General features: G+C 42.5%; 1 protein-coding gene across 1 annotated transcript in view; it reads right to left on the minus strand.

Annotated features, from left to right (window-relative positions):
* The window catches only part of myo3a (myosin IIIA), a 336,500-nt gene that overhangs the window by 240,767 nt on the left and 71,907 nt on the right, over positions 1-23,826 (minus strand). The window contains exon 4 of the mRNA XM_060920858.1: positions 8,027-8,131. Within this exon, the coding sequence (XP_060776841.1) occupies positions 8,027-8,131 (105 nt within the window). The remainder of the gene's footprint in view (positions 1-8,026; positions 8,132-23,826) is intronic.

Consider the following 23,826-nt stretch of genomic DNA (forward strand, 5'->3'; position numbering starts at 1 on the left):
CCACTTCCAGCCAGCACGGTTCAGCGCGGTTGTAGTCGAAATGCAACTCCAACAACCCCACTCAGCTCGACTCAGCCCAACTCAGCACGGCACGGCTCAGCCCAACTCAGCCGCGTTGGTAGTGGAAAAGCGGCATTACAGAACCAACCACAGTTCTTCTGGACACTTTGTCACACTCACTTCTTCATTTTGCACCAAAACCCAGTAGACTTCATTAATTTTCGCGAGCAGCATTGGCACAAATTCTTACTCTCAGGATCTTTCTACTTTCTTCTTCTTCTCATAATGTTTTTAGGACACCATTTCTCCCTCAGTTTTCAACCGGTCATCACCAAATTTCACATGAAGAGAAGAATACCTCTGGGCTGCATTACACTGCTATGACTTTTGGTGCTGATCTGGATCACTGAACCGGAATGATCCATGAAAGCAGGCTTTTTTTTCCCTCTCACTAAGCATCATTCTCTACCTCTTACCATTCTGGATCTATACGGTACAGTGACCAGACGTCCCAGTTTGTCAGAGCTAGCGCAAATTACTATGACTTTAGTGACAGTCTCTGTCTAGTTGTGTTTTTTTTTTTTATCTGAAAAGTGCTCTCTTATGGAATATTTTGCTCAGATACAAACTTTTTTTTTTCCAGTGACATTTAATTTTGTGCTGAAAAAAAATATATGAACTTTGGAACTCTAAAATGTTTTTTGTAATGTTTTGACTCGATAATGTAGAAGTCATAAAATAGAAATCTATAACAAAGTTTGTATGAAAAAAATGGGGGGAGGGGGGTGTCAAGCCTTTTGCACAGCACTGTAGATCTTTGAATTACATTAAGCAAGAGGCGGAGATTTCTGAGACGCCCCCGTGTCCTGACTGGATGGTTGTTGGTGTACCACACCATTTGTCTCATCTCATCTCATTATCTCTAGCCGCTTTATCCTGTCCTACAGGGTCGCAGGCAAGCTGGAGCCTATCCCAGCTGACTACGGGCGAAAGGCGGGGTACACCCTGGACAAGTTGCCAGGTCATCACAGGGCTGACACATAGACACAGACACAGTCTGAGTACTGTATCTCCACCCATGGCTTGAGAACCACCTTTATGAAGGTGCACCATTTTTTTCTCAGATGCCCCTGACCTTCTAGCGTTATGTCAAAGTGAGCTAAGCACATGAACTGCCCTATTGTTGGCTATACAGAGCAGCACACATGGTTACATCAAACCCCAGCCTCAGAGGACAGAAGAGCCGAGGGGGTCGAGTTTATTTTGGATGCCAGTGTCCCAGTTACAGTTGGCAAAACCATCTTAATGTGTTCTAACCACTTTTTATCTGACTGCTTGTCTAACCTGGGCCAGTACAATGTTCCTAAAAAAGGGATCAATACCAACTGTCCTAGCCAAGCTGCAGATGAAGGAAATGTAAGTATCGAAAAAAAAATATGCTGTGTGTTTCTTTGGCTGTTTAACACAAGCAAACACTAACAACTGAGGTAATAGATGTACAACCCCAATTCCAAAAAAGTTGGGACAAAGTACAAATTGTAAATAAAAATGGAATGCAATAATTTACAAATCTCACAAACTGATATTTTATTCACAATAGAACATAGACAACATATCAAATGTTGAAAGTGAGACATTTTGAAATTTCATGCCAAATATTGGTTCATTTGAAATTTCATGACAGCAACACATCTCAAAAAAGTTGGGACAGGGGCAATAAGAGGCTGGAAAAGTTAAAGGTACAAAAAAGGAACAGCTGGAGGACCAAATTGCAACTCATTAGGTCAATTGGCAATAGGTCATTAACATGACTGGGTATAAAAAGAGCATCTTAGAGTGGCAGCGGCTCTCAGAAGTAAAGATGGGAAAAGGATCACCAATCCCCCTAATTCTGCGCTGACAAATAGTGGAGCAATATCAGAAAGGAGTTCGACAGTGTAAAATTGCAAAGAGTTTGAACATATCATCATCTACAGTGCATAATATCATCAAAAGATTCAGAGAATCTGGAAGAATCTCTGTGTGTAAGGGTCAAGGCCGGAAAACCATACTGGGTGCCCGTGATCTTCGGGCCCTTAAGGCCTCTGCATGCTCTTGCGACAAGGCTTTCGCAGACAGCTTTTCGCAGACAGTTGTAATTTATCGTTGAGCGGGGAGTAATAGGCATGCGTGATGTTATTCACCGGCACAACGCAAGGGGGCGCGAAATCGCTAGGAGTAGTTGGTGGGTGTGGTTAGTGGAGTGTTCATCCTCCGGTTACTTATAATGACTAGAACTTTTTTTTTTATAATGACTAGAACTGGAGTCGTATAGATGTACGTACTTCCTCAATCAACCGCTCTTCATGCTGCTCCATCTTCGCTCGTGTTTTTAAAAATGGCGGTCGTGAAAACAAACCAAACCGGGAAAGTAGGGAAGTGGAAGTGCGTGTACAGCGGATGTAAAGTGGACCAATCAGAGCCCTCTTGTCTGCGACGCTGTCTGTGAGGCTTCTGCGGTGGTCACAATTTTTGGGAGGTGCGCACAGAGCGTCTGCGAAGGTGGGGGGGCTACGCAGACACTGTCTGCGATGCTATCTGCGAGGACTGGGTTGTCAGCATAAATTGGCCTTTAGACGGCAGTGCATCACATACAGGCATGCTTCTGTGTTGGAAATCACAAAATGGGCTCAGGAATATTTCCAGAGAACATTATCTGTGAACACAATTCACCGTGCCATCTGCCATTGCCAGCTAAAACTCTATAGTTCAAAGAAGAAGCCGTATCTAAACATGATCCAGAAGCGCAGATGTCTTCTCTGGACCAAGGCTCATTTAAAATGGACTGTGGCAAAGTGGAAAACTGTTCTGTGGTCAGACAAATCAAAATTTGAAGTTCTTTATGGAAATCAGGGACGCCGTGTCATTCGGACTAAAGAGGAGAAAGACGACCCAAGTTGTTATCAGCGCTCAGTTCAGAAGCCTGCATCTCTGATGGTATGGGGTTGCATTAGTGCGTGTGGCATGGGCAGCTTACACAGCTGGAAAGACACCATCAATGCTGAAAGGTATATCCAGGTTCTAGAGCAACATATGCTCCCATCCAGATGACGTCTCTTTCAGGGAAGACCTTGCATTTACCAACATGACAATGCCAAACCACATACTGCATCAATTACAGCATCATGGCTGCGTAGAAGAAGGGTCCGGGTACTGAACTGGCCAGCCTGCAGTCCAGATCTTTCACCCATAGAAAACATATGGCGCATCATAAAACGGAAGATATGACAAAAAAGACCCAAGACAGTTGAGCAACTAGAATCCTACATTAGACAAGAACGGGTTAACATTCCTATCCCTAAACTTGAGCAACTTGTCTCCTCAGTCCCCAGACGTTTACAGACTGTTGTAAAGAGAAAAGGGGATGTCTCACAGTGGTAAACATGGCCTTGTCCCAACTTTTTTGAGATGTATTGTTGTCATGAAATTCAAAATCACCTAATTTTTCTCTTTAAATGATACATTTTCTCAGTTTAAACATTTGATATGTCATCTATGTTCTATTCTGAATAAAATATGGAATTTTGAAACTTCCACATCATTGCATTCCATTTTTATTTACAATTTGTACTTTGTCCCAACTTTTTTGGAATCGGGGTTGTATGCTAATTTATTTGTTTGTTAAGTTATTGGCGTCACTTGATGCAGGATCCACAATATTGTTAATTACAGGGTTCTCCAGAAAATCAAAAACATAGTCGGCGGCTCTGGAATTTGTGACGACAAAACCACTACGGTGTGCCAAAGGTGTGCTAATGTTACGGGAGCATCCCCCCCAGAAAAATTTTGAAATTTCCATGCCTTCTGGTGCGTTCTCAGTTCATAAATTATGAATCATTTCCTTGTAAAATACTTGCAAAATATGTATGAAATTTCCCTCCAGATATGTGTGTGATTGGCTTTCTCAGTTGCCTGGATCTGTAACATAACTACATACACTACAGGATGGTCACATGGTCCAGCTGAGCCAATCAGAGCATGAGAATCAATCAACAAATATGGCGTCATCTTTTGTCATGCTAGACCTGAATCAAAGACAATTTTGTGCTGAAATAACTGGATTTGCAGCAAATCATGGGCAACGGAGACAATATAAATCACTTGAACACTGAAAGACAAGTTTTTATTTTTTCTGGGATCGAGTAGCTGGCGCAGACCGTCTGTGTAGGCGGAGAAAACCTCCAGTCGCTGGCGCTTGTGGACTGTTAATTATATTATTTTGTTAGTTAAATCGAAGCAATTTTTCTCCCAGGGTTCAAACTCAACAGATGCCCCATTAGTACAAAGCCATGCTCGCATCAGCAAACCCTTTATGGAAGAGGGGGGTGGGGTGAGCAGTGGCTCATTATCATTTAAAGGAACAGGCACTCAATCAAATCAGCCGTTTTGAACAGGGCTGTTTAGACAGGGTGAAAAGGGAGCTGTGGTGTTTGTGGTATTTTCACCAAAGCATGTCACAGACATTTCTTAAGACCTCAGGGAACTGGGTCAACTTGTGGAAAAGGGGTATAATATGCCACCTTTAGTGCAATGCCAATACCTGAGATGTGAGAGTGTGAAACGCTTTACTGATCACCGCATTATCGTCTACCGAGTCTTAGTTCAAACCTCTGGTGGCCTATAAAACCATAAAACACACAAACGAATCAAAAACAAATCAAGAAAGTAGACAAAACACATTAAAACAAGTCAAAATGTAAAGTGTAGATCCTTAATAAACATCACATGCATGTTGCTGATTGGCTTCAGCATCGAAAATGAATCTACTGACGCTTTTCACTCACTCACTGTTCAATAAATACTTTATCCTGGTCAGGGTCATGGTGGATCTGGAGTCTGTCCCTGGGTGTAGAGTAGGAATACACTCTGGATGGCAGTACTGATTTTTTTTTTATTGTTGTTTATTTTTATCAGGGGCATTAATAGTCCGGCCAGTCTGGTGTCATGGTGTAAGGACAACAACCTCACCCTCAACACGGACAAGACAAAGGAGATGATAGTGGACATGAGGAAGGAGAGGAGACCTCATCGGCTACTGTTCATCCGGGAGCTTGAGGTGGAGAGGGTGAGCAGCTTCAAATACCTGGGTGTTCACATCAGTGAGGACCTCACATGGACACTCAACACCACACAGCTGGTTAGGAAGGCTCAACAGCGGCTGTACTTTCTGAGGAGGCTGAGGAAGTTTGGTATGTCGCCCAAGATCCTCAGCAACTTCTACAGCTGCGTGATTGAGAGCATCCTGACCAACTGCATCACTGTGCGGTACGGCAGCACTATGGCTATGGCCCGCAAATGCCTGCAGATGGTGGTGAAGACTGCCGAAAGGATCACCAAAACTCCACTGCCCTCTCTGCAGAGCATCTACCACCGCAGAGTCCACAGGAGAGCTGCCTCCATCCTCAAAGACGCCACCCACCCCCAGCATGGACTGTTCACACTTCTACCCTCAGGCCGGAGGTACAGAAGTGTGAAATGTAAGACTGTCAGACTAAAGAACTCGTTCTTTCCCACCGCCGTCAGACTCCTGAACAGCTGACAGGAGTCTATAACCATGGACTACCTCCCTGTAAACTGTCCTTGACTGTTTACATTTGTTTGCACACTACTGCCCTTTTTGCTGCCGTTCCTTGACTGTTTACATCTGTTTAAATTGTGTGCACATTCACACATTACTGCCCTTCTGCTGCTACTGTATGTCTGCTGCTTTCTATACTGGGTGTTTTGGTTCTGTTGCTTTTTGCTTTCTTTGCTTTTATTTTTGTACTATATTGCCTTTTTCTTCTTCTGACTATTTATTTATTTGTAATTGGCATTCATGGTGGACAGCAAACTAAGAATTTCATTGTGCAAGTGGACATGTCCTTACTGTGCATATGACAATAAAACACTTTGAACTTGAACTAATAATAAGAGGTTATTTTAGATGCTTATCTGAACACTGAAAAGCTGCCGAAAGGAAACTGAGTTATTCAGAAGGAATAATCTCATCTCATCTCATCTCATTATCTCATCTCATCTCATTTCATTATCTCTAGCCGCTTTATCCTTCTACAGGGTCGCAGGCAAGCTGGAGCCTATCCCAGCTGACTACGGGCGAAAGGTGGGGTACACCCTGGACAAGTCGCCAGGTCATCACGGGGCTGACACATAGACACAGACAACCATTCACACTCACATTCACACCTACGGTCAATTTAGAGTCACCAGTTAACCTAACCTGCATGTCTTTGGACTGTGGGGGAAACCGGAGCACCCGGAGGAAACCCACGCGGACACGGGGAGAACATGCAAACTCCGCACAGAAAGGCCCTCGCCGGCCACGGGGCTCGAACCCGGACCTTCTTGCTGTGATATGGCAGTGATAACCACTACACCACCGTGCCGCCAGAAGGAATAATAACATATATAATTTTGTATCATTCTCACTAGTATAATGAGATAACAGACAGAAAAAGTGGGATTGCTGGGTTGCATCTGACATCACATCTGCCTCATTAGATATGCAAGACATGAAGTGGTGGTCAGCTGAGCTCATTGTTCACAAAGCATTACTATCTGTGGGGCACCTTGCTAGTCATTAAAATGCCTTATGCTTGTGTTGTTTTGGGCTGTTCAAATCAACCAAACCATGACACTGATAAAAGGTTCTTCCAAGTTCACCATGAAGTGATAAAGGGTGAAAGAGCAAAGGATTTTACCAAAAGACAACAAGAAAAATGGCTTTGAACCTCAAAGAGAGTGGAGTTGAAGAACGCTTGAGTTTGCAGTGATCACGTCGTGGAAGGTTTGTAAATTCCTCCGATTTATTTAGTTTGGATTTGAAAATGACCTTTTTCACCATTTTCTTTTATTTCGTGATGTTTTGAAGTTCAGGAGATGCTTCAGTCCTCAGATATGTTTTTGTTTACTGTTTGATCATGGTCGCCATGTTGTAAACTAAACTAGCATGTATGCTTTCACTTTATTTATCAGGACGTCTGAGCAATCTTTACAAGGATGATGATTATGTAGATTGGGCTCCTACACTGAACTATAGAGAGAAGATAATTGAGACGATCCACATAAACACAAAAGCAGAGCTCACGAGTTAACAGCATGAAACTGCTCCTCCGGCCGTGCAGTTTCAGTGAGCCGTGATAACTTCTCTGTCCTGTTTCACCAATCCCCAGGTCTTTAAGGGGTTTCTGTGGATCTTTGTGAATGATTTGCCTGGAAGAGAAGAGCAGGGAGGATTGGGAATCGAGCGACTGTGGTTTGTTTACACCCGATACTAAAACTTGTGGTGTCCTAGCAATCATCGCAAAGATGCATACAAAAAGCCCAGAAATTCCTAATTATCCAGGCAAAAACGATCCAGAATTTATCTTGCAGTGTCCTGATCCACAGATATTTAACCCAGCCACACATTAAAAGCCGTACTCCTCCATGCTCTTCCAGGTTTTCATCTGTTTGTCCATGTAGAACAATGTCTGCAGCACCAGGCAGTTTGAGATGTTGGAGAGCTCAACAGATGGGTGATTTTCCAACTTGTAGGAAAAAAATCCTTCTTTATGAGCGTGTAAGGATCAATCTCATTGCACAAAGCAACTTTCTGAAAGTATCTTGACCGTGCATTGGCCTCTAAACTACGAAAATAGTCGGAGATGATTTCACAAGCTCTTTGTATAACGGCAGCCAAATTGTTTTGCCCAACCACCACTTCATTCACCAGAAGTAAACTCCCAAGCGAAAGGTCACATGACTGAATAGAACCTATTGTTTTCCAATGTGATTGTCATACACCATGTCCAATGAGCAACAAGCATGTGATGTTCGATCAAGACCTAACTTTTGCATTTTGAGTTCATGTTTTGGTTGTGTTTTTGGTTTTGCTGTTGCAGTTTCTGATTTGATCTTGTGTGCTGGCCACCGGACAAACCACCAGGGTGAATAACAACTGCTCAGATAGAGTGACGTGAAGACAATGATGATGAAGCAGACCTACCATGAGTGCTCCGTGTAAGATATATGCAATGATGGCTTCGTCCATCCGCTCTCCTCTTTTCAGCATTCCCTTGGCCAGGTCTGTGACTGAGCCTCCGTTACACAGCTGAAGAAAACAAACACAAATCAAGGAGATGAGCAAGAAATGATCAGGAAGGCATTCAGACTTTTGTAGATAAATCTCTTTTCAACCAAAATGTTCATTCAGATATCTTACACATTGCAGACGATTCAAATATCCCAAATAAACCTCGTGAAATATTTTTGAAAATGAGGAGAGGAAGAAGAAAAGCCAACACAATGATAGACGACACTGATGAATGGAGAAACTGATTTGATCACGGAATGATTTGATGAAAAAATGATGGATGTTGACATGAATATTTAATAAATGGAGCAATTTGGTAAATAAAGAAATTGTTTCATTCAACCTGAATAGATGCCTGAATAATAAAGAAAAACATCCTGAATATTTTCCATCATTTATCATTCAGATACAGGCCTTCATTCTGGATTTAGTTACCCAGGAACAAAAAGCAAATCATAGCCAAAAGTGGTCCTTATTAACAAATACATAAAAACCAAAAACCACTTACTGTCATGCTGTTATAGGAAAATGATCAATGATTGAGTGATGCGATGACACAGAATTATTGTTACCACCTTGAAGCCGGGATGCCTGGGAAAGCAACCGGAGGCATTTTATTCCTCTTATATCATTAAATGGAGTTTAGTAGATGCTCTTATCCAGAGCGACATACAACAAGTGCAAAAGTCAGGTACATGAATATGTCTGTGAAGGTTCTCAGTCATCCAGGTCATTGTAATCCATAGGTGCTAAAGAAGGCAACTGGACTTGCTTGAAATTCTTGAAGACGTTTCGCCCCTCATGCGAAAGGCTTCTTCGGTTCTGTCTGACTAGTGGGGAGTTCCAGGTATTTATCCTTTAGTGGATCAAAAGCAAACCTAGGGAGAGTCATTGAGGTCACATGGGCTGTTGGCCGTTTCAGTCATCCTGTAGGTGTTAGGGTCACTGGAGGCCAGGTGTGAACAGTGTTAGCAGCCTAGAGGGTCGGTCATTAGGGTGATTTGTGGGTCGTTGGCTCTCTCTGCCATCATGTGAGTCATTGAAGTCAGCCGAGTCTTGGGCTACATCCACATGACAACGGCAACGAGATTTTTTTTTTAAAATATTGCGTCCACATGGGCAACGGATCAGTAAAATATCAGGTACATATGGCAATGCAACGCTTGCTGAAAATGATGCATTACACATGCCACACCACTACGTGCGCTGTAAGACGGTCCCATCGGAGACACCATAACAATAGAAGAAGTAGACGCATGCGCATAAACCCCTTCTTCTGTAGCATTAGCCTTCTTCTGTAGCATTAGCCTTTTTGAGGAATGTATTGTCGGACTTAAACCAACATCTGAAGAGGTGAGATCGCTCCTTTTTTTTCCTATGTTTGCTGGTGGGATTGTTTTTGTTTTTGGAAAGCGCACGGGCGGTGCGCGGTTTGGTACTGCTTCAGCAGTGTTTGGACTAAAGACTCTGCCCTAAGGGCTATTCTCTCACTCTCTCTCTCTCACTTTGCACCATTACACAATAAATATTCACAGTGAAAATATTTTGTAAGCGCGTTTCATGAACCAAGTTATAGGATTTGTTGACAACTCGCATCGAGTTCGTTACACTTCTACCCGGCGTGAAGCACTGACAGTCATGTGGTTGTGACGTCATCGTAAACAAATCCGTTCTACTCATCCAGACAACTTCGCAACAGCGCCGTTGCCAGATTTTTCCACTCTGGGACCCGTTCTCAAAAGATTTCGTTTTGGGCACCCAAAACGCCGGTACCATGTGGACGCCAGGCCGAAATGATAAACAATTTTATCAGATTCACCTGAATCCATTGCCGTGTGGACAGGGCCTCAGTCAACCTGTAGGTGTTAGGGTCACTGGAGGCCAGGTGTGAACAGTGTTAGCAGCCTAGAGGGTCGGTCATTAGGGTGATTTGTGGGTTGTTGGCTCTCTCTGCCATCATGTGAGTCATTGAAGTCAGCTGAGTCTTGGTGTGGATGAGTATTCAGTTTTCTGGGAAGTGTACCAAGGACTGGATTGTAGGTGGCTGATTAATGGTGTCTCAGACCACCTTCTCTGTTCAGCGATGGTCGTTCCAGGTTGACGAAGATGGCTACACTTTGTGACAAGAATGTTCTAGTGCCAACTGAACAAGTGACAGAATAACACTTAGTGTAATATTCTGTTGAAGGACCAATCAGCAAACAGCCAAGGAAACAAACCAAACAAACAAATGAGCTGACAAAGCACAACTAAATGGAAAAAAAAAAAAAAAAAAACAGTGGCTAACCCCAGGCTAGACCGTATACAGCCTGGGTTGGTTGAGACTGAAACGCAGTTACCCAATGGGCAGGGAAGCAGAGGAGAGGTGCAGCCCGAAGAGGTAGGTCTTCAGTCTGCGCTTGAAGGTGGTCAGGGAGCCAGCAGTTCTGACCTCAATGGGAAAGTCATTCCACCAATGGGGAACCAGGACATACGGCAGCCTTGAGCGGGCTGGGCAGGAGCGGAGAGGCGGAGGGTCTCGGAGACCAGTAGTAGGGATCTAGCTGGCGTGTAGGGGTGGATCAGACTCTGGAGGTATGCTGGTCCTGACCCCTTGAGAGCCTGGTAAGCTAGCACCAGTGCCACAGCAATTTGCCAAGTATTATAGAGTTTTTTTGTTTTTTTTAGTCCCTCATCAGCCTCTCAGTGAGACAAAAAAAAATGCAGATTGCAGATTGTTATGTTACCAAAGAAAACCACAAAGCATAAACTCCTCTGTGCTGAAGAATTTCCCACATCAGAAAGTTACAGCTTTACTTCTGACTGTTACAAAGTACTAACACCAACTGCTGAATTGCTGTAAACTTCTCATTACAGAAAGTAAACTATATTAATGATTATGCACAACTTTTTGTTGCATGTAGGACTTTAGTCCAGTCTTGGACATTGGGATTACAAAATAAGGTCTTAGTCTCGGTCGAGAGGTGGTGAACAAACAATGTTATATATTGTTATACAGTGGTGCTTGAAAGTTTGTGAACCCTTTAGAATTTTCTACATTTCTGCATAAATATGACCTAAAACATCATCAGATTTTCACATAAGTCCTAAAAGTAGATAAAGAGAACCCAGTTAAACAAATGAGACAAAAATATTATACTTGGTCATTTATTTATTGAGGAAAATGATCCAATATTACATATCTGGCGGCACAGTGGTGTAGTGGTTAGCGCTGTCGCCTCACAGCAAGAAGGTCCGGGTTCGAGCCCCGTGGCCGGCGAGGGCCTTTCTGTGCGGAGTTTGCATGTTCTCCCCGTGTCCGCGTGGGTTTCCTCCGGGTGCTCCGGTTTCCCCCACAGTCCAAAGACATGCAGGTTAGGTTAACTGGTGACTCTAAATTGACCGTAGGTGTGAATGTGAGTGTGAATGGTTGTCTGTGTCTATGTGTCAGCCCTGTGATGACCTGGCGACTTGTCCAGGGTGTACCCCGCCTTTCGCCCGTAGTCAGCTGGGATAGGCTCCAGCTTGCCTGCGACCCTGTAGAACAGGATAAAGCAGCTAGAGATAATGAGATGAGATGAGATTACATATCAGTGAGTGGCAAAACTATGTGAACCTCTAGGATCAGCAGTTAATTTGAAGGTGAAATTAGAGTCAGGTGTTTTCAATCAATGGGATGACAATCAGGTGTGAGTGGGCACCCTGTTTTATTTAAAAGAAAGAAAAAGAAAGCCAGTGAACACACACATGCACACACGTGAGCAATGAGCACACACACATACCCAGAGCAGTGGGCAGCCATGCTAACAGCGCCTGGGGAGCAGTTGGGAGTTAGGTGCCTTGCTCAAGGGCACCTCAGCCCAAGGCCATCCCATATTAACCTAACCGCATGTCTTTGGACTGTGGGGGAAACCAGAGCACCCAGAGGAAACCCACGCAGACATGGGGAGAACATGCAAACTCCACACAGAAAGGCCCTTGCCAGCCTCTGGGCTTGAACCCAGAATCATCTTCCTGTGAGGTGACCGTGCTAACCACTACACCACCATGCTGCCAGGAAGAGCAGGGATCTATCAAAGTCTGATCTTCACAACACATACTGTATTTGTGGAATTGTATCATGACACAAACAAAGGAGATTTCTGAGGACCTCAGAAAAAGCGTTGTTGATGCTCATCAGGCTGGAAAAGGTTACAAAACCATCTCTAAAGAGCTTGGACTTCACCAATCCACAGTCAGACAAATTGTGTACAAATGGAGGAAATTCAAGAAATGTTTTGTGGATGGATGAGACCAAAATAGAACTTTTTGGTTTAAATGAGAAGCGTTATGTTTGGAGAAAGGAAAACAGTGCATTCCAGCATAAGAACCTTATCCCATCTGTGAAACATGGTGGTGGTAGTATCATGGTTTGGGCCTGTTTTGCTGCATCTGGGCCAGGACGGCTTGCCATCATTGATGGAGCAATGAATTGTGAATTATACCAGCGAATTCTAAAGGAAAATGTCAGGACATCTGTCCATGAACTGAATCTCAAGAGAAGGTGGGTCACGCAGCAAGACGACCCTAAGCACACAAGTCGTTCTACCAAAGAATGGTTAAAGAAGAATAAAGTTAATGTTTTGGAATGGCCAAGTCAAAGTCCTATCTTAATCCAATGGAAATGTTGTGGAAGGACCTGAAGCGAGCAGTTCATGTGAGGAAACCCACCAACATCCCAGAGTTGAAGCTGTTCTGTACGGAGGAACGGGCTAAAATTCCTCCAAGCCGGTGTGCAGGACTGATCAACAGTTACCGCAAACGTTTAGTTGCAGTTATTGCTGCACAAGGGGGTCACACCAGATACTGAAAGCAAAGGGTCACATACTTTTGCCATTCACAGATATGTAATATTGGATCATTTTTCTCAATAAATAAATGACCAAGTTTAATATTTTTGTCTCATTTGTTTAACTGGGTTCTCTTTATCTACTTTTAGGACTTGTGTGAAAATCTGATGATGTTTTAGGTCATATTTATGCAGAAATATAGAAAATTCTAAAGGGTTCACAAACTTTCAAGCACCACTGTATATGCACCCCAGGCAGACCTACCTTCCTACCATAAAGAATAAAAATCAGTGAAGAATTGAGAGAGAAGAAGCAATTTTCATGAAATGTGGAGGATGCCAGACAACACATGATGGCATAAACTCATCACCTGTTGGCTGGATGAGCTAATAATGTTTACACTTCCTGTAGTTAAAGTGGTATTATCCTCTTTAGCAAAATTATGAAACTATAGTATCTGGAAACAGGTGTGGACGCAAGTCCAGGTAAATCACAACTTTATTACAGGTGGCAAACAAATCCAGATCAGCAGGAAGGAAATCAGAAACAACAAACAGGCGATGAACAAACAACATGAACTCGGCAAGGTGAAAATCTGAAAACTAGATACAGAGTGAGCCAATAAACAAGGTATGGTAATGACTGAGCGAACTGAATGTCCTTTTACTGTGGCGATGTGACTGAAGTGATTGAGTCCAGATGTGTAGACTCAGTAATCTGGGGAATATGAACATGAGTGTTCGGGTGTTGTCGTTCTCGGCGGCCATGTTTGTAGGCTGCACTGTATTCTGGGAGTTGTAGTCTGACACCGACTCCGGCATTGATATGACATGAAGAATGCTTTGGGTTTCCACAGAAAGCGAAAAATTGTGTATTTTTATGCGTCCTTCGTTCCATCAATTCAGTCTGAATCTCAGATCCAAACACAGATCAAAGTTTTAGCCGAGGTCATGTGACATGACGGCTCAATGGTTTGACAAGCTGGCCATCAATTTTAATGAGAGACTGTCATTTCACTGTCAGTACTAGGGTCACGGTGAGCGCTCGGCTACATTTGGTTGAAAATGTGTTTTAAAAACACACAAACTTGAGGCTGGAAATTGGCAGAAATCATGGAAGCATGTCGGAGAAATGTTAACTGACTGTGTAATTCACAAGATGAATGTCAGGAACATCATTATTTCCACAACTTCCATTATCACACACACACACACCCCTCAGAATTGTTCTTCCAGACATAGTCGAAGCCTCTTATTTACTAATCTTTAAGATGAGTATTAATTAAGTTTATTGATGCCACTGTTACAACGCCCAGATTAAAATTTTCTTTGAGGTTAATTAAACATGTACTTATAAACGATAGCATCAGCATGTGCATGGTTGTAGCACTCGATCCTAAGAAACAGCATAACTAGCTCCCTGCTCGTCAGCTCTATCTCAAGAAATGGTGTTTTAACTAAACATCTCATGCTGAAAGAACAATGGAGACTGAACACAGCTTTAATTAATCTGTCTCTGCAGTGAATGGAAAGCGAAGGTAAGTGCAAGCTCTTTTCTCCACAGAAAGCCTTCTTGAAATTATACAAAATTGTCCCATGTGTTGCCAAGGCAACAACTCCATCCCCTTAATTGGGAGCATCTGAGATTGAGCTCGGGCAAGACACGACACAGCATGATCTGTGAAAACAGGAAGTGCTGCTGTTAGCAACCCAAGAGCTGATTTATTCAAGTTTTCTGAAAAGTTTTATATCTGTATTATAATTCCTGCACTCGTACACTTGATGATAAGAATCTGATTACCTGCTAAAGTCGGACCAGAACCACTGCACCACACACACACACTACAGAACGAGCCATGATCCAGAGCTCGAGATACAGTAACAATACTGGACAGTGGAAATGTGCACAAGATGTACAACTGAACTTTAGGGCCACATACTGAAAGATTTTCAGATTTTCTTAATTCAGCATTTACCTAAAAAAAAGGAAGTGAAAACCAAACAAATAACAAATACATTCAACAAAAATGTATAATGATTTTTTACATAATAAATGTAACATAGATAGATAGATAGATAGATAGATAGATAGATAGATAGATAGATAGATAGATAGATAGATAGATAGATAGAACCCCGATTCCAAAAAAGTTGGGACAAAGTACAAATTGTAAATAAAAATGGAATGCAATAATTTACAAATCTCAAAAGCTGATATTGTATTCACAATAGAACATAGACAACATATCAAATGTTGAAAGTGAGACATTTTGAAATTTCATGCCAAATATTGGCTCATTTGAAATTTCATGACAGCAACACATCTCAAAAAAGTTGGGACAGGGGCAATAAGAGGCTGGAAAAGTTAAAGGTACAAAAAAGGAACAGCTGGAGGACCAAATTGCAACTCATTAGGTCAATTGGCAATAGGTCATTAACATGACTGGGTATAAAAAGAGCATCTTAGAGTGGCAGCGGCTCTCAGAAGTAAAGATGGGAAGAGGATCACCAATCCCCCTAATTCTGCGCCGACAAATAGTGGAGCAATATCAGAAAGGAGTTCGACAGTGTAAAATTGCAAAGAGTTTGAACATATCATCATCTACAGTGCATAATATCATCAAAAGATTCAGAGAATCTGGAAGAATCTCTGTGCGTAAGGGTCAAGGCCGGAAAACCATACTGGGTGCCCGTGATCTTCAGGCCCTTAAGGCCTCTGCATGCTCTTGCGACAAGGCTTTCGCAGACAGCTTTTCGCAGACAGTTGTAATTTATCGTTGAGCGGGGAGTAATAGGCATGCGCGATGTTATTCACCGGCACAACGCAAGGGGGCGCGAAGTCACTAAGAGTAGTTGGTGGGTGTGGTTAGTGGAGTGTTCATCCTCCGGTTACTTATAATGACTAGAACTTTTTTTTTTATAATGACTAGAACTGGAGTCGTATAGATGTACGTACTTCCTCAATCAACCGCTCTTCATGCTGCTCCATCTTCACTCGTGTTTTTAAAAATGGCGGTCGTGAAAACAAACCAAACCAGAAAAGTAGGGAAGTGGAAGTGCGTGTACAGCGGATGTAGAGTGGACCAATCAGAGCCCTCTTGTCTGCGACGCTGTCTGCGACGCTGCCTGCGAGGCTTCTGCGGTGGTCACAATTTTTGGGAGGTGCGCGCAGAGCGTCTGCGAAGGTGGGGGGGCTACGCAGACACTGTCTGCGACGCTATCTGCGAGGACTGGGTTGTCACTGCATCACATACAGGCATGCTTCTGTATTGGAAATCACAAAATGGGCTCAGGAATATTTCCAGAGAACATTATCTGTGAACACAATTCACCGTGCCATCCGCCGTTGCCAGCTAAAACTCTATAGTTCAAAGAAGAAGCCGCATCTAAACATGATCCAGAAGCGCAGACGTCTTCTCTGGGCCAAGGCTCATTTAAAATGGACTGTGGCAAAGTGGAAAACTGTTCTGTGGTCAGACGAATCAAAATTTGAAGTTCTTTATGGAAATCAGGGACGCCGTGTCATAAAGAGGAGAAGGATGACCCAAGTTGTTATCAGCACTCAGTTCAGAAGCCTGCATCTCTGATGGTATGGGGTTGCATTAGTGCGTGTGGCATGGGCAGCTTACACATCTGGAAAGACACCATCAATGCTGAAAGGTATATCCAGGTTCTAGAGCAACATATGCTCCCATCCAGACGACCTCTCTTTCAGGGAAGACCTTGCATTTTCCAACATGACAATGCCAAACCACATACTGCATCAATTACAGCATCATGGCTGCGTAGAAGAAGGGTCCGGGTACTGAACTGGCCAGCCTGCAGTCCAGATCTTTCACCCATAGAAAACATTTGGCGCATCATAAAACGGAAGATACGACAAAAAAGACCTAAGACAGTTGAGCAACTAGAATCCTACATTAGACAAGAATGGGTTAACATTCCTATCCCTAAACTTGAGCAACTTGTCTCCTCAGTCCCCAGACGTTTACAGACTGTTGTAAAGAGAAAAGGGGATGTCTCACAGTGGTAAACATGGCCTTGTCCCAAATTTTTTGAGATGTGTTGTTGTCATGAAATTCAAAATCACCTAATTTTTCTCTTTAAATGATACATTTTCTCAGTTTAAACATTTGATATGTCATCTATGTTCTATTCTGAATAAAATATGGAATTTTGAAACTTCCACATCATTGCATTCCGTTTTTATTTACAATTTGTATTTTGTCCCAACTTTTTTGGAATCGGGGTTGTAGATAGATAGATAGATAGATAGATAGATAGATAGCATGTATACATTTTTTAATTATTCTATCCACATTCACTGGATATGAGCAATCGTGCTCTCTGATTGGCTGCTCTACTACTAGGCTATCAGCTCATATACTGTGAGTAGAGAAAAACAAAATGGTGGAGCGTGTTGCTGAACCAACCGAGGCCAAAATAAAAACTCGACTCAAAAACAGAACCCCCAAAAATAAAAAAAGCAACAAAATATGGAATAAAATTATTTGATGGCAAGAACATATATTTTTTTATTTTTCAAGAATTATTATTATTATTATTATTATTATTATTATAGCATTTTTCACAAATTCCTCCTGTCATTTTGCCAGTTTGTTTACATTCTTCATCTTTAAGCATCTTTAAAATTTATTGATTTTTTTTAGACTGGTTCAAAAGCTCAAAGAAGTTTGAAAATTACAGAACTGAAATGTCCAAGGAAGAATTAAATAAATGTCTATAGCTATTCTATATCTCGGCATGACAGCAAGATGGCATTTTCTACAAACAAACAACACTAAAGTCAATTCGTGCAGCCATTGATAGGTTTTTAAGAAGTCCGCCTGAACGGAAATAATTTTGTCAGATGTTTTGTATAAAGTTTTTATTTATCGAATTTGCAAAAAATAAAAATAAAAGTGCTCTGTTTCTCAAAATCCAGTGAATGTGGATAGAATAAAACAATTATTCCACTCAATCTCGTCGTACATGGATTATCGACAATTCGGTGCTATGCGCCTCATCGGCTATCAGCTCATGTACGACTCGATTTCATGGAATAACTTAAATGTAAATATAGATTTTAAAAAATATTACATTTGACCAGGAAATAAAATATTTAAAAAGAAAACTGGAAAATTGTTTAACATGGCATTATTATTATAAGTAGGTCTCCCTGGTGCCATGATCTACGCCAATCAACTGTTGGCTTATCACTGGTAACTGTTGCTTCCTGTGTTGTGTTGATGCTGTCTAGTGAAACTGGAGTGTCCTCTCCAGGGCATGCCTGGGCAGAATGCTAACAATACTATGGAGGCCCAGCTGTTGCCCAGGCAGCAGCCCCCTCCGCAGCTGATGGCGCCAAAGGAACAGTAAGGCCGATACAGTTTGGCACCAGTAGCATCACAGTAGTTGCTAAAAGGACACCAAACTCAGTGTCAGACTGCCTCAGGGACTCCATCTCTGGATTTTTCCTCAGGGTTTACTCCCAAAGCTGTTCCTGTGGGAAGGTAGAGTTTTCCTTCTCCTAGATGAGCTACCATCTGAGGTTAACAAGCCCCATGTGCCCGGAGCTAACTGGTTTTAATGTGCCAGAAACTCACCCTCACCCCTTCTTCACTTGTCAGGAGAAACGGTTTCACTATGTGAAGGCCAGGAGTTGGATTTGGTTGTCAGAGGCTGTTTGAAATGCTTGCCATTAAAGGAGCATTTTTAAAATGCTGGGAGCTCATCCTCAGGACCACCCTTTGGTGTGACAACCCTTAGAAACCAATTATTTCAGTATAAGAGCTACTGTACCACAAGCTGCTGGAAAAGTTAATGGTGACACCTTTCTGTTTTAGCCAGAATGAACTTTTTCAGGAGTTTGCGCTACAGTAGCTCTCAATGCAAATCAGTGAGCCTTAGACACCCATGACCCTGTCGCCGGTTCACCGGTTGTCCTTCCTTGGACCACTTTTGTTCGGTACTAACCACTGCATGCTGGGAACACCCCACAAGATGTGCTGTTTTAGTGATGCTCAGACCCAGTCATCTAACCAACCACAATTTGGCCCTTGTCAAAGTCACTCAGATCCATACGCTTGCCCATTTTTCCTGCTTTCAACACATCAACTTCAAGAATTGACTGCTCTCATGCTGCCTAATATATCCCACCCCTTGACAGGTGCCACTGCAATGATTTAATCAGTGTTCCAAAAATTTGTGGACACCTGCTGCCACAAAGTTGGAAGCATGCAATTGTATAGAATGTCTTCATATCCTATAGCATTACACTTTCCCTTCACTATTGTAAGAATATGGCACAGTGATGCAGTGATTATCACTATCACCTCACAGCATGAAGGTTTTGGGTTTTGGGCCTCTCTGTGTGGAGTTTGTGTGTCTCCTCGTAGCTGTGTGGGTTTCCTGTGGGTGCTCCGGTGTCCTCCCACAGTCCAAAGACATGTGGATTAAGTCAACTGGCTACTCTAAATTGCCCATAGGTGTAAACATGAGTGTGAATGTCTCTGTCTGATTCTGTGTTAACTCCGTGATACACTGATGACCTGTCCAGGGTGTATCCCGCCTCTGTATAAATGGAACTATCTTTGTTTTCATGATGATTGGAGAAAAACATCCAATATGATGCCCTGAGTTCAAAGTTAATTGAATGTACTGTGGTTAAACATTTAAAAGGCCCTTGATGACTGAAAATCTTTTACAGGCCCACAATCAAGACACGGCAGAGGTTCAGCCTCTTCAAAGTAATGCTTTAACACAAAGCTGGTGCTCTGGAACCCATGAGTTGGCCGCATCATACCAAAGACCATCATAAAAAGGGGACCTACTATTGTCTGGCAAGGCATGCTGCAATACAGATGTGAGTAGGAAAGTCAAATTCTCATGGTTATCAGAGGACCTGCCCCCCACTGTAACCCAACCTGTACAGTATTGCTGGGTTTCATGTGACATCACATCCGCCTCATTAGTTATTCAAAACATTAGCTGGTGGTCTACCAAACCTCAGTTGACAAAACGTTTGCGTGGCGAAGGTGCATTGCTCACATGAAAATTGCCTCACGCTTGCGTTGTTTTAGATTGTTCGAATCAATCAAACCATGAAACTGATAAAAGTTTATTCAGGGTTCCTCGTGAACTAATAAAAAAGGGTGAATGAACACAGGATTTCACAAAAAAAATGTCGAGAAAGGTGGCTTTTGAACCTCTCACTGAAAGTGAAGGGAGCCGAGTCGAAGCATGCTCGAGTTTGTAGTGATCACTTGGTGAAAGGTTTGTATTTCCCTCTCAGCTCTGCCGTTAGTGTTTTCCAAGTACTTTTCTTGCTATGTGTTGTTATTTTAGGGTACTTTTTTTTAGTCACGAAGCGCTAAAGTCCCCAGCTGACTTTCCTCACAAAGTCCATATGCATGAAGGTCATGACAAAATTCTTACCCAGCCATACAGTTACAATGCGCCGTGATCACTTCTCCGTCTTGTTTAACTAAGATCCAGGTCTTTCAAGGGGTTTCTGATGATCTTTGTGAATGATTTAGCTGAGAGATAAGCCAACACAAGTGAGAATCAAGCAAACTGTTGTTTGTTTACACTTCAACTTGCAGCGCTTCGTTGTAAAGACACGAATGAAAAGCTTAAAAACAAAAACATACCTACACGGGCAAAAACAATTCAGGATTCATTGGGCAGTGACTTGATCCCGAGGTCCTTTACCCAGCCACATACAAAAAAGTTGTAAGCCTCCATACTCTTCCACGCTTTCATCTGTTTTGCGGTGTAGAAGGACGTCTGCAACACCAGATAGTTCGAGATGTCGGGGAACTTGACTGAAGGGTAGTTTTCGAGATCGTATGACAAATCCTTCTTTCCCAGACTGTAGGGGTCGATTCCATTGCACATAGCAATCTTCTGAATATATCTAAAGCCAGCAGTGTCTTCTAGATTATGAGCGTGAGCGTACTCTGATAAGTTATCGCTACTTGTTTGCACTATGGCCGCCATTTAGGCCACCAGCTATTTCACTTTTGGTAAAACCACTAAGAAAAGTCATGTGACTGAAACCCAGCAATAGGCGAGAGGTTGAGGGCTATGGAAACGGAGATCAGTGCTGCACCCATACATCTTAAAGAGTTGGTTAGTACTGGGACAGGAGACTGCCTGGGAAGACCAGATTCTGGCGTGAGAGGGACTTTGACTTTTTTTTTGGTGCTCTGGAGCTGATGCTCAACCCCACATTTATCACTGGGGTAGAAAAGAAAGGTGAACCACTAACACTGGAGAAGTATGTGTGTGTATTCCCAGAGATGCAGGGTGTTTTTCCAGCGCTCTTGTTTCCAGCATACATACAGGGCTCTGTCCAACTCCTGCCTTCCTGTTTCACCACCGTTTACAAAAAAGCTAATTTAGCCAACAGCAGGGAGGAACAAATTGCCCCATTATGCCCCCACAGCTCCAAAATGTTTCAGGTTCTGAAGACAGAGTATCGATCAGACGCACAGGGAGGAAAGTCCATATTTTAAATCGCCTGTATTCAAAGGCTTTCTAATGAAGCTGTGCTTGGACAGTAGATGGAGGTTCAATAACTGATGTCTTTTCATCACTGAAGCACTGAATGCCACACATGAGAGAAGAATCATAGCTTTGGAAAATTCTCTACTCGAAACCCAATGATGTGGAGTTTAGATGTAGATAAGAGACTGTTCGTGAACATGTGGTTCACATAGAAATATGAGGTTCTGGGCTACTACTGGCAACAAGTTAAAGAAATATCATAGTAAGACTTTATTGGATAAATAATTAAGCATAAGCACTGTTCATATGTTTTGCGAATCTTACATCACATTAAATGTAATTATAAACAGATAAAAAGTATAATGTGTTGCTGTTTAATTAAAAAAAAATAATCTTGTTGTGGTATAAGGAACCACCTTCAGGGTGTGCTTTTGTAGGAAAATAATCAACTGTAAGGTGGTAACAGTGGTAATTCTGCTTCATCACATCATTACAAAAAGAAAACTTTGCTGTGGTGTAAGAGGAATAAAACACTTCCAGGCATTTTATTAAAGCAAAATAAACAACACGGACGTGTGATGTGGATTTCCTGCTACAACCCTGAAGTTATTTTCTAATAACAGCTCAAATTATGAAGTGCTTTATTCCTCTTAAGGTGATGATACATGGGGCAACTTTTTGGACAATGTTGCCAGGTGAGACATAGGGCAACTAATTAGGCTACTATCACACTGTCTTGTATCTTGCCACGTAAGTGGCGTGTGGGTCAAACGGCAAGAAATGAGGCGTATTTTGTCCAAAATTAAAGTCCTGTGATGTACACGGCGTATGTGTGAAGTTTCTGTGGCATTCCTGTGGCATACCCGGGTTTGTATGGGGTTCACGGGATGTAAAGTTATGGTGTCCTGAGGCATAAGTGTGGCGTATGATGCGTTGCCACGGTGTAACTGTTTTGCTGTTTTCGTTGGCGTGGCGTTTCATTCTTACGTATGACGTTGCCGCTGTGTACCTGCGGCGCTCACAGGTGGGTATAAAAGGGGGCCCCATGCTGCGTTCATTGTCATGCATCACAGTCAAGAAAGCATCATGCCAGTGAAGAAGTCAGGACCCAGGAAGGGCAAGGGAAGAGGGAAAATATCAGCCACATCCACCCACCCAGCCCCAGAACCACCTTCATCAGACACAAGTCAACTAAAGCGTTCGGTGTAATAGGTGTTCGAGCAACGTTCCTGCTGCATCAGTGCTGGACTTAAAAATACACCGCACCCTGGCATACAAGGAGATTGTGTTACGCATCCTAGAGAAGTAGCTACGTAAGCTGGCAATGCTGTGACGTTCCTTTCTTACTGCCACGCATCCTGATACGCTGTACACACGCAAGGCTGAAATGCTAATGTGTGACACAAGCATTAGGACAACAGACAATTGGCAACAATTAATCAGATAAAAGCAACTCACAAAAAAGAAATAAATCATGAGCTCTCCATCACTTTTAACTTGACACAAGAGAGCTAACATTATCCCTAAAGAGTTAGTGAGAACTTTCAGCCAACTATATTAGCAAAAGCCACCGCTAGTTAGCTAAAGCCCGTTCAGTCTCTGTGGAATGGTGGTTAGCTGATGGCAGTTTACACTTAGCTTAAAAAACAAAACAAAACCACTATGTCTTAATTGCAACCTGAGCACATAAAAATAGACGTCTTTTGGTTCAGCATTTGATGAGATAAATTCACCACTTTGCGTTTACACATAACTTATTGGCATAAAAAGATATATGTTTCTCTCTTTTTCTTTGCGCCACTGCTGGAGATGCTGCCATTTTTGTTGAAAATTTCTCAGGTGGTCATGCGATTTGCTGCTAGCACTCTGATTGGATGATCTTAAAAAGTTGCCCAAGATGATCAAAATCATGCAGATAGAAATGATGTTGCCCAATCTCACTGGGAAAGTGTTGAAGCACAATTGCCTGGCAACATTGCCCAAAAAGTTGCCCAGTGTATCATCCAGTGCTTAATTTGTGAAGTGGGAGGTCCCGGAACTCTAAATATTTTCAAATAAATTTTCGTGAGAGCCATATATAAAAGGTGACGCTGAATACAACTAAAATGCATTTTTACGTATGACCAACAATTTGAGTGTAATATATTCTTTTTCATAATGAAGAGGCTCTTGACATGTCTTCCTCCTGTCCCCCGCTGAATATTTTGATGCAAACGTAGCTTGGCGTGTTTCGAAGTGCCGCTTTATTTCATTGTTTCATGAATGCAATCTTGTCATTGTATAGGCCTATTGGACACAAAGCAGAACCCTCTCACCCCACAAAGGCGAATTCCTCTGTCCATTCCTGTTGAAATGTATGGTAGCCTACCAGTCACCTTTTTCCCTTTTCATCATG

Source organism: Neoarius graeffei, chromosome 5 (genome assembly GCF_027579695.1).
Source record: "Neoarius graeffei isolate fNeoGra1 chromosome 5, fNeoGra1.pri, whole genome shotgun sequence".
NCBI classification, from domain to species: Eukaryota; Metazoa; Chordata; class Actinopteri; order Siluriformes; family Ariidae; genus Neoarius; species Neoarius graeffei.